The sequence below is a fragment of the Myotis lucifugus genome, unplaced genomic scaffold (assembly GCF_000147115.1).
Source record: "Myotis lucifugus unplaced genomic scaffold, Myoluc2.0 scaffold_0, whole genome shotgun sequence".
NCBI lineage: Eukaryota > Metazoa > Chordata > Mammalia > Chiroptera > Vespertilionidae > Myotis > Myotis lucifugus.
The window spans coordinates 61,437,311-61,452,352 of record NW_005871048.1 but is presented as its reverse complement, the minus strand read 5'-3'; the positions used below and the strand labels follow the sequence as shown (position 1 = coordinate 61,452,352).

Here is a 15,042-nt window from a genome sequence, read left to right as displayed (position 1 = left end):
AATCATCTTAGAGAAATAGGAGGAGTCGATTGGGGAAATCATTCTGGCTTTAAATCAATTTACAGTCAAATTACACAGGAACAAATGGGAAAACTAAACAAAAAAATACCTTAGGACAAAGAGCTGAAAAGTCTAATTCACTGTCATCTTTGTGACTTTTTTCTTTGTCTGCTTCTGTTGAGAAAAAATTGGGGAGCTTTCAGTTTCCCGGCCAGCTTAGACATAGTGTATCTTATCCATTACATATCCTTACCCACATTCATTTTCTCCAACGCTTCCACGGAATTAAATATTTGCACATAACAAGCTTCACTTATTTGCAGAGGTGTGATTTTCAAGGGGAATGGTCCATATCAGGGTTCTCACAGTGTGGTCTCTGAACCAGCAGCATCAGCACCACTGGGAACTTGTTAGAAATGCGAATTCTCAGGCCCTACCCTAGACCGACTGAATCAGAAACTCTGGCGCCGGGCCCAGCAATCTCTGCTTTAATAAGCCTTGTTATTAAAAGGCAGTTGTGATGCATGCTATAGTTTGAGAACGTATAAGGTCACAGGACAAGTTAAAAAGTGAAAATTGATGACACTGATTTTCCCTCTATGTATTTTATTTCCCTTCCCATTCTTTTGATGCCTCTTCTATGGTTCCCACACTCTTAGTCCTACCTGTGTCATTTTTTATTTGCAATGGCCCACCCCAAAACAAAGCAAATTAAAGAAAGTAAATCGTAAATAGCAAATATAGAATGGTTGAATTCTTTTCTCCCTCTCTGAAATTTAATTAGAAAGTCCATTTATTGTATGTTTCAGAAGATAATAAAAGTCTACCTAAAAAGGAAATGCTATGTTACTTTGGGGAAGGGGGTGAGCTTCTGTAATAATATGCTGTAAAAGGCAAACACCCTGAAATGTACCGAAGGTGATTTCATAATCAATGGCCTGCTGATGTCTCATTTCATATGTGGAATCTAAAAGTCAAACTTTACCTACCAGATCTCTCACGTCTTTTCTGGTTAATATATTCTCCAATTCCAAAATCTAGTTTCAGCAGAACTGACTTGATTTTGCTGTATAGTTTTTGTCCCATATCATTACACTTAAACAGTGGACACAAAAATGCACACAGTACTGAAATATAAGAAGGAAGAGAGTGTGGGTAAGATGATCTTCATTTCAAAAGGCTACATCTTTGTATTTCACAAAAATATTTCAATTCCTTTTAGTGACAAACAGAAGGGTTTTTTTCTTAGGGAAATGCTGCTGTGAAATAAGTTTACAATTTCAATTCTTCTCCCTGCAATAACAACATTTATTCCTACATGCATGCGCGCGCGCGCGCACACGTTTATAGTCATTGTTTTCAAAGACTTACAATTAGATCAACTCCCTCCCTTCAATCCTTTACCCTCAAAATTTATACACAGATTCCATGCTTTCCAGACAACAGTCCTGGGTTAAGATCTCTACTTATTTGTTAAATGCAAATGCACCATGGGAAAATTATTATCTACTTGTCTCTCATCAGTCATATTAGGATAGTAACGTTATTTCAGGGCTGCTGTGAAGAGTAAATGAGACGAATGCAAACCATCTGAATAATGCCTGGCCCATATCAGACTCCCCTTCTCCACTCTCTTCTCCTCTACCTGCTGCACAAGGCAGATCAGAGGCTGACATTCTACATGAATTCTATTTGGGAGAATGGATTTGAGCTCGGACCATTTGCCATCTGTGGTATGCATTGGGAAAACAAAAAGAAATGAAGGTTGTATTGTCTTCCCTAATGTTTATTTCTTTGTTGTTAGGAAAAGTGCCTATTTACCTTTCAAATAGGAGATGCAAACTTAAATACCTCTAGCAGCCAAGGTGGTATGTAAAAATTTTAAAAGCTGGTGTGAGAAAAATAGGGAAATATAAGGGTTAAGTGGAACATGCCCACACCATCTAAAGGTGGCAGCACTAAATCATATTTTTCAGGAGAAGCAGGAAATCTACATTTTTTACAGCATTTTCTAATTATAATTGATGTACAGTAAATTACACATATTTAAAGTGTACAATTTGATAAATTTTGAGCCAGGCATACAACTAAGGAACCATCACCACAATCAAGACAGTAACTTATCTACCATCCTCCAGTTTCCACATGTGTCTATTAATCCTTTCCTCCTGCCTATCCTCGACCTCCCCTACCTCACCCTCAGGCAACCATTGTCAGCTTTATCACTAAAAATTAGTTTGAATGATACATTAAAAAAAATCATACATTATATACTCTTTTTAAAAAAAAATCTGGCTTCTCCCCACTCAATTAATTATTTTGAGATTTATCCAGATTGCTGCACATATTGATGTTTTTCATGCTGAGTAAAAATCCATTGTATGGATATACCACAATTTGTTTTTCCGTATATCTATTGATGGTCATATAGGAATTGTGTTCCATTTTTGCCTCCTACAAATAAAGCTGCAATGAACATTCATTCATGAGTCTTTTGTGGAAAAATGCTTTCATTTTTTTGGGTAAACACCTAGCTATGAAATGGGATATAAAGTAGTTTTTAAGAAACTGCCAAACTGTTATCCAAAGTGGTTGTACTATTCTACTTACCCACCAACAGTATGTGAGAATTCCAGCTGCTCCATATCCTTGCTAATGCTTGATATGATCAGCATTTTTAATTTTAGCCATTCTGGTGTAATGGTATCTCATTGTGGTTTAACTATTTTTTGAGCCACAGAACATGCACAAGGGCAAAGGTATTCGTGTGTCTGTGGGGGTAGGGAGTATACTTATTTATAGCTTTAAGACATCATTTAAAGTAACATTAATTACTTATAATCCTGCCTTTTGGCAACTATTCTTCCAATTTTAAATATAAACAAATCTCGATGACAAGGAGAAACTTCGGACAGATGAAATTAAAGAACAATCAACTTTCTTTATAATTAAGAACTCATCCCCTCCTCTTCCAAACTATGGATGGTCTTGTTGACCATTAAATGATACCACATGCATCGCATAAACTAGCCAAATGTTCTGCTATACTTACAGAGTAGATAGCTGAGTATAACCCCAGGAATGTAACTTCCCAAGATCATAAAAAACGTGCACACACTGCAGACCAGGAGGCAAAACTAGAAATCAGAGAAATAACACGTGACAGTTATGCATAATAGCAGGACATTTCAGAGTACAGGATACACACACACTTATTTTTCTATATGTGATCTATTAATTATGGTGAAGGCTTTTCAGTGTTCTTTTGCCCTTAGTTCTGACTAATGACTATAGCGTTCAACCAGCCTTACTCCATTTTCACACTTGGTAATAATCATTCTGACGTTCCAGAAGCTAATTTCTGGCACAGGGCACAATGTCTCCCATTAATCATGCCTGTGGCTTTTAGTACTGCCAGATGCCAGAGAACTGAAGATTTATTTGCCTCCAGAAACTTCTCTTACTCAGGATCACCCACTGGATATAAAGCAGCCTAGGAACTAAATCTGAAAGTTCAAACTACTTCTATAAGCAAAACATGTTACAGAAATTAGATGCATTTCTCTAAACATAACGGGAATTTGCACAGCTGATAAGCTACTGGGATAACTCTACTGGCCATTTTCATCCTCCTCCGTAACTATATCAAATTGATCCACTTCTACATCACCTAGAAACCAGCTGTGAATGAAATGAAATTCCCACAGTGAAACATGATTATTTTCCTTCCAGGAGTCATTTTAGATTAAAAAGAGAGACCCAATTATCTCCAAAAAACCCTTCAAATGACTAAGAGTTCATTTCATTTCCCTTTGACTTCAGAACCAGGCTGAACATTATAAACTGAAATTCTTAATATTTTTTTCTTCTTGGTCTGGATGACAAGACCAACCACCATTCGTTTTGTTAAGGAACTAGATAAATAGGTATAAAAATAGGAAACCAATCCAATTTCAAACTATGATGTTGAAGTTTGTCTAACGCTGACACACGAATGATTCTAAACCTTGCTGATACCAGCTCTTATGGGATGTGTTCCTAGTAGATCGTCTTCTGAACTGGAGACCACTTACAAGCTGGTAAAATAAGTTAACGCATTTGTTTCTAAGTTTACTGCACCATTTAAAGCACACACAGTCATTCTCCCACACTGGGAAACTTGCCTTGCCAGGGCTCTGCTGTTTGAAAAGAGACATTTCTTGAAGAAATATGCTGAAATTCATCCAGGATTCTGCAATACAGTGGCTGAGCCTGGGTTTTTCATCTGGTTTGGAAGTGATAACTTCCCAGCTAAAGAGAGAAGAAAGAAAACAAAACAAAAAAATTAAACGAACTTTGGATAATTCAACATTCATTGCTTCAGAAGCAAATATTTATTGAGCACATACTGTTGGCAACACTCTCTGGAAAGCCCTTGTGCAGAGGTAAACAAGCCAGACATCTGCCTAGCAAAGCTCAAGTGCCAAGAGAAGAAAGACAGACTAAACCACCAGCTACACAATACCCAGTTACAATAAGGGACGGCTGGGTGAGAGGTACAGGGTGGGGGCATTGCAACATCCTCTCTGAAGAAGTCACTTGAGCCCAACCATGGTGGCTCAGTGGTTGAGCATTGACCTATGAACCAGAAGGTTGCTCTTGGATTCCCGGTCAGGGTACATGCCCAGGTTGTGGGCTTGATCCCCAGTGGGGGGATGTGCAGGAGGCAGCCAATGATTCTTTCTCATCATTGATGTTTCTATCTCTCTCTCCCTCTCCCTTCCTCTCTGAAATCAATTTTATATATATACTAGTAGCCTGGTGCACGAAATTCATGCACATTAAAAGGGAATTAATTGCCCTAACCGGTTTGGCTCAGTGGATAGAGCATTGGCCTGCGGACTTAAGGGTCCCAGGTTCGAATCCGGTCAAGGGCATGTACCTTGGTTGCGGGCACATCCCCAGCAGGGAGTGTGCAGGAGGCAGCTGATTGATGTTTCTCTCTCATCGATGTTTCTAACTCTCTATCCCTCTCCCTTCCTCTCTGTAAAAAATCAATAAAATATATATTTTTAAAAAGGGAATTAATTAGCAGAGATATTTTAATATTGCTATTTGCTCTTTCTCTATAATAGAAGTGTGAGAGATGAAAGGAAATTAGTAAAATGTATATGAAAATCACATATAAATTTATTAATAAATAAACAGTAACAAAAGGATATAACAACAACAGAGGCATGATATAAAAACGACAAAAACATGATATGAAAACAACAAAAACATGATATAAAAACAACAGTGATGCAAACAATGGCTGATAAAGTGATTAAACTTATTCTAATATCTCCCTGTACACCACAGTAAGAGTGAAAACACTTTCAGAGTGCTTGACTAATTTCCCTTGTGATGAAGTACTTAGAACTTTAACTGTAACATCACATGCTCTTCGAACTCGAGAGAAAGTAACATATAACTGACCATGTGCAAAAACGGGTTCAGGTAGGAATATGCATACTTTGTCTAGAGTTTGTCCTTGTGATTTATTAATAGTCATCACAAATGCTGGCATCATGGGAAACCGTCGTCGAATCAGTTTAAATGGGAGGCCAGTGTCGGATGGGGACAAATTAATTCTTGGAATCAGAAGAGCCTCTCCCTTTGCAGATCCTGTTAATACTTCAGCTTCGATAATGTTAGGTCATAATCTTTTGATAATAAATCTGGTACCATTACAACGACCCCACTTACTATTGAGATTTCTCAATAGCATGATGATTGCACCCACTTTCAATTTTAATTCATGACACGGCATTCTCGAAGGAGTAATACTATTAAGAAATTCTATGGGAAAATTTTCCTTTTCAGCATCATCTGTGGAATCAATGGAATCATAGCAGTGGTTCTCAACCTTGGCTGCACATTAGAATCACCTGGGAATCTTTTTAAAATCCTGATTCCTGGGCCTTATCCTCTGGAAATTGTTTCTTTGTTATGGGGTGGGGCCACAACATTAGTAACAAAGAAACAGAATTAAAACTTTATTGTGGGGAGCCGCTACAGTGTTTTGGACAGGTTCAAGCCTTGGACTGATGAGAGGGTACAGTCCTCTCATTGCCACGTGCAAGTCCCAGCTTGGAGTGCAAGGCCCTCCCAGCACAATTATAGCCAACAGCTGTAGTTGTAAGCTTGAACCAATGGTCCGAACATGTGGCCCTGATGTAGGCTTGATAGAGTTCAGGTGCATGTAGTTGAGTAGGACTGAAACCCAGGAGAATGTTGTAAACATCTTGATCATGCCCTTACTTTGCCTTGTAGCATCTGCTATAAAATAAAGGCTGTGGGTGTGGTCGCTGTCTCTCAGAGAAGCAGCATCCCACCAAGACCCAGCTTTCATTCTCTTGTCTGTCTTTTCTAAGCCTTTCAGCCGCCCTCACTCAGGTTCACCCCTGGCCATGCTGGCGCGCAGCACACTTTAGAAAGATCTGCCTCTACACTCCGAGGGCGGGTTCCTGCCTCAAACCCCGCCCTTACAGGAAACAGCTCCAGGAAACAACTTGGGGGAGGGTGCAGCCATTGCCAAGACAACCCCTGCAGGACTGACTTCCTTCTGGTTGGTCGCCAGCCAGACCCCGGTTGTGATGAACACCACCCATGGTTTTTATATAAGTATATATATATTTTTAAAGAAGTCACTTGAAACTAAAATCTGGATTAGCAGGAGTTTATCATAAGGACTCAGAGAGTACCAGAAATAACAATGCACAACATATGCAAAGACCCTGCAGTGAGAAGGAGCTAAAAGCACTATTCTGAGCCCCTGGTGTGGCTCCAGCAGAGTGAACCAGGGGAATATCATTGCATGAAGCTGGGAAAGTAACAAGTGGACTGGGTCATACAGGGTCCTGTGGGACTTGTTAGAAATACTTCAAAGCTTAAGGATGGAGAAGCCACAGTACTTTAAAAGAAACCTTGGCAACAATCTTATGGTCATCGTCATCACCACCATCATCATCAACACCACCACCAACAGTGCGTTTTCAGTATGTACTATAATCGGTCAACTCTACAGAAAATTGTTCAACTCAACAGAATCTCACTATACCTCATATATTCCAGATCCTCATCACAGAATTTGTTGAATGCAATGCATGACCCAAGCAGGCACTGGGTCCCTACCCTCATTTTCCCCCAGGAACTTCAGTGAGCTAAAAATTAGCAACAATCACTACAGGAAGAAAACACAAGCAAATACAGGGCATTCCTTACAATTACAAAGACAAATCCCACTCTTGCGAGCCTAACTCATCTGAAAATATGTCAGTTCAAACAAGTTCTGCATAGGGCCTTCAAATTCATTCATTTAATACATAATTATTAGTGCCTGCCATGATGAGGCACTGCTATAAAGCTAAGGATATGGCCATAAACTAAACACACGTTCCAGGTAGAAGACAAGGATTATGAGGGAGCTATATCATCTGAGCTATGATTGCAGGGTTATCAGGGTGAGGCTGATCTCTGGATTCAACTCCAGTAGCCCTAAGTAAAGTCAAAACTTGTCTTAATATTGAACTAAAAATAAAAAATATTGAAATCATAATATTGAAAGAAAAAATCAACAGAATATATACAGTATGATTTCATTTATGTAAAGCTCAATATCACACTATCACACTAAGCTAACAAATTGTTTAAGCAAGGAAAGGACAAAAAACAGATTCAGGAGAGGAGTTATGGGGTGGGAGGCTGGATCAGTAGGGAATGTCACGTAATTAGAGCAAAGCACAGGGGAGCTTCCTGGGTATTGATCATGTCTATTTTTAAATTTTATTTTTCAGTTCGAGTTGACATACAATATTATATTAGTTTCAGGTGTACTGGTCACTTAACTTAGGTGATAGATCCATGAGAATCAACTTACTGTTCTTAAAGCTACACCTATATATACATGTGTACTCTATGGCCTCTATTTAAAACTGTGCTGACACTTAAATGTATAATCATGCTTTTTACTTAATGAATAACATTCTTACATGAGTATATCTCACTTCACATCCTACAGTCAAAATATAAATGTCACTTAAGTTTTTGCCTCAGTGTATGTACTTGTGAAGTAAAAGTATTTTTGGTGAGAGCCATGAAAATAACATTTTGAAAAGGTGGTATTTTATATAGATTCTGGAACCTTCTGATAATACTACCTTAGGATTCATGTCTCAGAAGTAACACATTTGTATACATGTTTTATTACTCCATTAAGTAAATGGCCTAAAATTAAAAAGAAGCCTAGTCTAATAATAAATTATTAAAATTACCTATATTATCTGCATAGAGATAATGTTATAGCAAAGTCCTCATACAACTTACAGTGTTTAGTACAATAAAATAATTAAAAATTCTGTTTTGCTCTTAAAGATCTTACCTATTTTCATAGTGGACTTCAAATGAATATGAAGAAGACTTAGTATCCATTTATCCATTACCTTATTCCCTTATTCAATAAAAAGTTATCAAGTTCCCCCACTGTGTCTTACATTATATTCAGTGTGTGTAGTATTGTTATTTCAAACCAACAAAAACCGAATACCTGTAGCACTGTTCCTTTCTCTGTCTACAGAGACCACTACTTACTTGGTGGGAAGGAGATAAGAGAATATTCATATGAATATTTTCCACAGCCATAAGATGACACTCTCATTTATATTAAACTAGAGGCCCTGTGCATGAAATTCATGCACTGAGTGGGGGGGGGGCGGGGGGGGGGAGTCCCTCTGCCTGGCCTGCGCCCTCTCGCAGCCTGCAGTCCGGGAGCCCTCATGGGATGTCCTACTGCCATGGAGGCAAGAGAGGCTCCCACCACTGCTGCTGCTGCACTCACCAGCCAGGAGCCCAGCTTCTGGCTGAGTGGCACTCCCCCTATGGGAGTACATTGACCACCAGGGGGCAGCTCCTGCACTGAGCATCTGCCCCCTAGTGGTCAGTGCACATCATAGTGTATAGTGACTGGTCGATCCGCTGTTCTATCTATTTGCATATTAGCCTTTTATTATATAGTATTTCTCCCCTTTAGGAAATGCCTCCTGTGACAGTATTTTGGGACAATAAATTCCATTGTTACTAACACTTATATTACCGTGAGAACTGTAAATAATTCTAATTTATATATGAATTATTATTACAATCAGCAACAGAAATGAAAAATTCACTGTGTACAAGTTGAAATTATTTTCTAACCAAATGGGTTTGGAAAGAGTAGTAAATGTTTTAGATAACAATTAATGTATTAATGGTGCTAAATACAATTTAATAGAAATACATATAATTTAAAAAGGAAATCTGAATTCAATGGCAAAGAATTCACTCTTCTAAATGAAAGATGGACCCAGACGAGTCACCCTGGGAGTTTCCTAATAAACTGTCCAGTGATTAATTCTGATTTCCACTGGAACATGCATTTCTATAGTCTTCCATTATATATAGTCTACCATTTGCTTATGTCACCACAATTCAATGTAGGTAATATAAGGAAGTATGTACCATATACTGTAATTAATATAGTTATATAATATAGGATGAGATGGAACATTTCAGGTCAACTTTTCAAATTCCCTTATTATTATAGATGCGCAAAGTGAAACCTAAGTTTCCTCCGCTAGTTTGGGGCAGAGCCACGACCTGAGGCCAAGACTCCTAATTTTCCATGCAGTTCTATTTCCTTTAAACATGTACCCTCTTCAAAGGATAAATAAATTCAACAACATCCTTTAAAGAAACCCAACATTGTAATTTAGAGAGAGAAGGAGCATTCAGTGTTCCTCCTCACTCCTTTCTAGAGTCAGGAGGAAGAAGGTGTGACTAACCCAAAGAACACGTGGCCTCATTTAGGAACTGCCTTTCTAGGCAATAAAGAGCTCTTTGTGTGCAGAATGCAAACACTCAGTGGAAACTAAGATTCATGCTTGGTGGCTGGTTGGCGCTTAATACAGGTGGCATCGAGGAGAGAGAGAGAGAGAGAGAGAGAGAGTCTGCATAATGAAATTCTAGGTTTTCCTAGAGAGCCTTATCTGGAAAACACATGACCAGAGAAAGGATTGCCTGTGAATACTGGATGATGCTTGGGAAAGAGATCTTTTACACTATCCTTGGCACTGATGAACCTGCAACGTAAGATCCAACTAACATAAAAGGAGCCTTAAAAACAGTGTGAAGCTTTCTCAAGTTCTTAACCAAAGAGTATAACTCTCCTATGTCTGAAGGTCATCCAGTGGAGAAAACTAATGGCTTCAGTATTAATAGTCCAGTGTTTATTTCCCCCTCCTTACTTTCAGAAAGAACATGCACTTGCCGGCTTCAAAGGGAAGTAAGGTTCTTTGGTTCATCTGTCCATTCTTCGTTCTGTCCGTTCTTTCCTCCCTCACCCACAGGCTTGCTTCCTTCGACTTTCTCTCTCACTCATGCCTTCACTGAGTGAACCTCCTACACACTCCAGCCAAGACATAAGGACCCCTCAAGAGTGCCTCCCTGGTGGTCATCATCCCCAACCTCCCCCACGCTGGGTGAGTCCAGCTGAAGTGGTTCCAAGCGAGAAGCCACAACTCCCCCATGGCCACACCATCTTTCAAATGGGCTTATTCCCAAGGATTGCAGCTGTGGTGTGCTTTCAATTTAAAAAAAGTTATCAAAACTATGGCCCTGGCAGATTCATTTAGCTACTGTGAGTTTAAAAAAAACCCCACAAAACTAAAGGATAGATTTTTGACAAAAGACATTTTGCATGGTCAACATAAGCATTTATTTGCCAAAGAACCAATTGATGGTTTCACCTGCCTGAGAAACTCTAAGGGAACAGAATTAGGAAGATGGTTCCTCAGACAAGCAGCCTCACCTTATCACAGAAGGGAGCTTGGCCTCCCAGCAGAACTTTAACTCACCGTCCTTTCTTGCTGCCTCCATGTTCCTGTTAGAATACCCTTTGGTATATACATTAGGTGGTCAAGCCTAAGTAATCCTTCCAACCTTTTTCATCTCATGGCACACATAAACTACTAAAATTCTGCGACACACCAGAAAATATATATTTTTTGCCAATCTGACAAAAAACAAGGTACAATTTTGATTCATTCACACCAGATGGCTATTGCTGTGTCGGCTACGTCACTTTTTTATTTGACAATCTACGGGAAAAGATGTCAGGTATTGTATATGTTACAAATTCTTGCAGCACATCAGTGTGCCAAGGCACATCGGTTGAAAATTGCTATTCTAGAAAGTTCTCTAGTTGACTGTGAGCCCCTGGGGGACAGTTTAAACAGCAGCCGTCCGGGCCTCACTCCAGAGAGTGTGGTGGAGCAGATCCTGGGCAGAAGCTCAGAAATCTGCATTTTTAATAAGTGTCCCAGGTGTTTCTGAGACAGGTGTTTCTTACACTAAGAGTGACTGCGAGAAACACTCCATGAGAAAGTTACGAAGAATTCCCATTTCAAAAATAAAGACAAGAGGAAAATTTGCTTTGGGGCAAGAATTTGCTCAGGAATCCAATTTGCCCTCCCACCTGAAACAACCAAAAAAAAAAAGTGGGAGGGGTAAAACAGACAAAATATATGAAACACTGATTTTCAAGACACTGGGCATTACTCAAGGCAGGTGGGCAATCCCTGAGAGATGGTTGAGTGCTGTGATATCCAGATCACTGCCTTGAGTTTCTAGGCTGAGGCGCAGGAAGGATGGATCCTGGTGACTACCTGAGTTGAGGAGATCGAATTCAGAGTCCAACGAGAAGACCCAAGAGGCCTATGGTGGCAGGACTGAGTGGGGGGACTAGAGCTTGCAGAGAGAATGCTGACCATCAGAGGACCCCTGGAATCTCCAGCTGAGGGCCACCGGGGCACAAATAAGGAACCCGGGACCAGGAACCAGCCATAGAAAGGACAAGCAGAAACAGTGTCCTGTGCTCACACAAGGCCAGAATGACACCTGGTCCCACCAACCATACTGGGAAACCTCAAATTCATGGATATCCTCAGAAAGGCTTTGCCTCAGTTGAAGAGAATAATTAATCCTAGGCTAAGTGCTGCTCTGGTTCTAACAAGTCTTAGAAGCAAGCTCCAAAAGGATCAAACGGATTTGAAGGTATTTAACTGTGGCAGACCTAAGAATAATAAGTGGTGAGTTTGGTATGATCCAAACAACTCACGTGGTCTAACTGGGATCTGAAGGATTTTATTTTCTTTCATGCTTACCCTTTAAATTATTGTGTACCTTTTTTCTTTAGAAATGTACTTAACAAAAACATGGTTTAAATTTTATTTTAAAAGACAAGTTAGTCTTTGTACAGTTTACTGGGTGACACATGAAATTCCAATGCACTTTAGTTTCAGACTGCAGCACACAGTATCCTCCATTAGGGGGTGCTATAAGGCTAATAAATGCGACACTCCTCTGCTCTTTAAAAATAGACTAATTCGTAAAAGAGAACACCTGCTAGCAACCTGTTTCATCTCTTTCGCCCCCAGTGCCTTTGAGCTCTACAAAAATAATGCAGAAACAAATGAATCTTGGCATACAACAAATGATGTCTGTCAGCACCATTTTCCTTCCATTCATTTCAATAAACATGCATTGAAGGCAGTTGATGACTGTCAGTCATCATTCCTGGATGCAGGAGGCCAAGGAGCAGGAAGGATGGATGGCTATGGCACCCTCTCCAACCAATAAGTCAAAGCTTACACAGGACCCCAAACTGATATTCATTCTCTCTCTCTCTCTCTCTCTCTCTCTCTCTCTCTCTCTCTCTCTCTTTCCCCTCCCTCATTACCCCTCTCCCCCTTCCTCCCTTTTTTTCATTATACATAAAGCTTGCCTTCATAAAATGACATTTAATTAGGGCTATTGGATAAAATATTTTTAAAAAACCGAGCTGGGAATTGAGTATGGGAGGAGAACCTGTTAAATATAAGATACCATCTTTTCGTTATTGTGCATTTCACAGGATCATACATCTTTTTAGAATATGCTAGTGAACCTAAAATTCAAAAAGCATTTTTTTGTGGAATGTTATTTTTTAAAGCAAAAAATTAAGAGTTTTTAATATATCAAAGCTCAAGTCCTTTCATATATTTCCTGAGCTTTAGGTTTGAGGAGACAATTACCAACAAGAGACAGGTAAGCTGTGGTGGATGGGGAAAGAGAGAAGAGGAAGCAGTGTGTGAGTGAGGGATGGAGAATATGAATGAATCCTGATGGTCTAGTTGGAGCTCTGGGGTCCTGAAAGCCCTGAGAGGCAGAGCCAGCCACAGACAGCCCCTCTGGGGGAGCCAAGTTCCCATGGGCCTTGAGTTGGTTTCAGCTTGGTTTCTGGCATTTGCAGCACAAAATGAAGTGCTACATTTTCAGTGGGATCAATGAAGAGTTGTATAACATATTTTAAAGTCGGAGGCAGAAAAAAAGAGGTAAGGAGGAAGATTACACACAGAGATTAGTATCACAGCTTTATTTAGGTGACAATCTTCAGTAGAATGGAAGAATGGAAATAGGGTGAATAATTCAAGTCGAGGCAGTTGGTTAACAATTCAAGCTAAGGAGGTTTCAGGCAGCAAGAAATAAGAATAGCAGCTAACACCAGGGCCCAGGCACTGCTCTCTATGCTGCAAATGTAATCTCACATTCAGTCCTTACAACCAACCCAGGAGTGAAGTGCTATGTGTTATTCCTGTCTTACAGATGAGGAAATGGAGGCCCAGATACATGAGCCATCTAGCTCAAGGTCACAGAACTAGTACACAATGGACTAGGCCTGTAGGAAATGGAACTGAGGCTGCTCAGAACGGGAGACACAGGAAGACCTCTCCGGAGGGGAACATGGGGATCGTTTCAGAGATGAGTGAGAAAGTGCATTAGAGCATCAAATGGGAAGGAATACAGAATCCTTAAATGCCGAGCTCCAGACACAGAAATATCTAAAATGCAGCTTTGGTTCCCAGGTGTAACTAAGGACCAACGAGTTAGATTCCTATTTTCTTTCTGCACCACTTCAGCTGTTTCTAAGTCAGGACCCACACAATGGTTCCAAAGCACGTGCCAATGATAACCATGCTTACAGCTGCCACTGGCCGAGCTCTCCACAGGGCTGGGCACTGTGTGTAACACTGTGTGCATGTCCTCACTGACTCTCCTCCACCTGAGCCCCTCCCCACCCCATCGGCATACCATTCTCTTCTGTAGCAATTATTGACTGCAGTTCATTTATGATTGCAATGTTGACTATTAGATTTTAAATTCCATGAAATAATTCATAGATGTGGCTCTGGCTTCAGCAGCTAACAGAGCTTGATGTCTATGAAGCACATGAAAGAGTGAATAGATGAATAAATGTAAACAATGGAAGAAAATACCAAAAAAAAGTTACTGGTTATTTAGTGACATTATGTATGATTTTTATTCACTTATCTGAATGTTTCTACATATAAATATTGGCAATAGTGAGCATGTGTTCCTTTCTATGTATAAATATATATCTAATAATGGGCAAAAGGCCCCCAAAATTTGGAAACTCGCTTTCATTTATGTGGAATGGGTGTTTTTTTTATTATTCCCCTAGAAATGAAGAGTTAAACTGTCTTCAAAATTAAGTAATAAGGAAATATGCCTCATTTATTCCAAAATAACTAGAAATCAGTATTTTGTGTGGAATTCCTTCTGGCAAAATGTGGGCCCCAATGCTTGACTTCTCCATGGGAATCAGGAGCACCCTAGGCAGACAACATCACATACGACCCACATGCATGTGTGATCCGGGGAGCACAGGACTGGAGCCTGTGAAGCTGTGTAGGCCAGACTGTGAAAGTCAGCCAGTCCCCAGCCTTCCCATGCGATAGAGAAAATGAGTCCCTTTTTTGTTTGTTGAGCCACCTCAATCCACTGGAGAGCATTTTCAGATACTGTTGTCTCCTCTTAAACACAAACACACACACACACACACACACACACACATACACACCTTTCTCGTCAGTTTTTAAAAAAATCTTTATTGTTGGAAGTATTACATATTGTTCCCCCTTTCCTCCC

At 39.9% G+C, this 15,042-nt stretch overlaps 1 protein-coding gene across 6 annotated transcripts in view; it reads right to left on the bottom strand.

Annotated features, from left to right (window-relative positions):
- RETREG1 (reticulophagy regulator 1) overlaps positions 1-15,042 on the bottom strand; it is a 104,130-nt gene that overhangs the window by 8,635 nt on the left and 80,453 nt on the right. For all 6 annotated transcript variants that reach the window (XM_023752239.1, XM_023752249.1, XM_014453274.2 and 3 more), the window contains 4 exons: positions 4,164-4,290; positions 3,053-3,137; positions 990-1,127; positions 110-174 (listed from right to left, as the gene is read on the bottom strand). In XM_023752239.1, the coding sequence (XP_023608007.1) occupies positions 110-174; positions 990-1,127; positions 3,053-3,137; positions 4,164-4,290 (415 nt within the window). The remainder of the gene's footprint in view (positions 1-109; positions 175-989; positions 1,128-3,052; positions 3,138-4,163; positions 4,291-15,042) is intronic.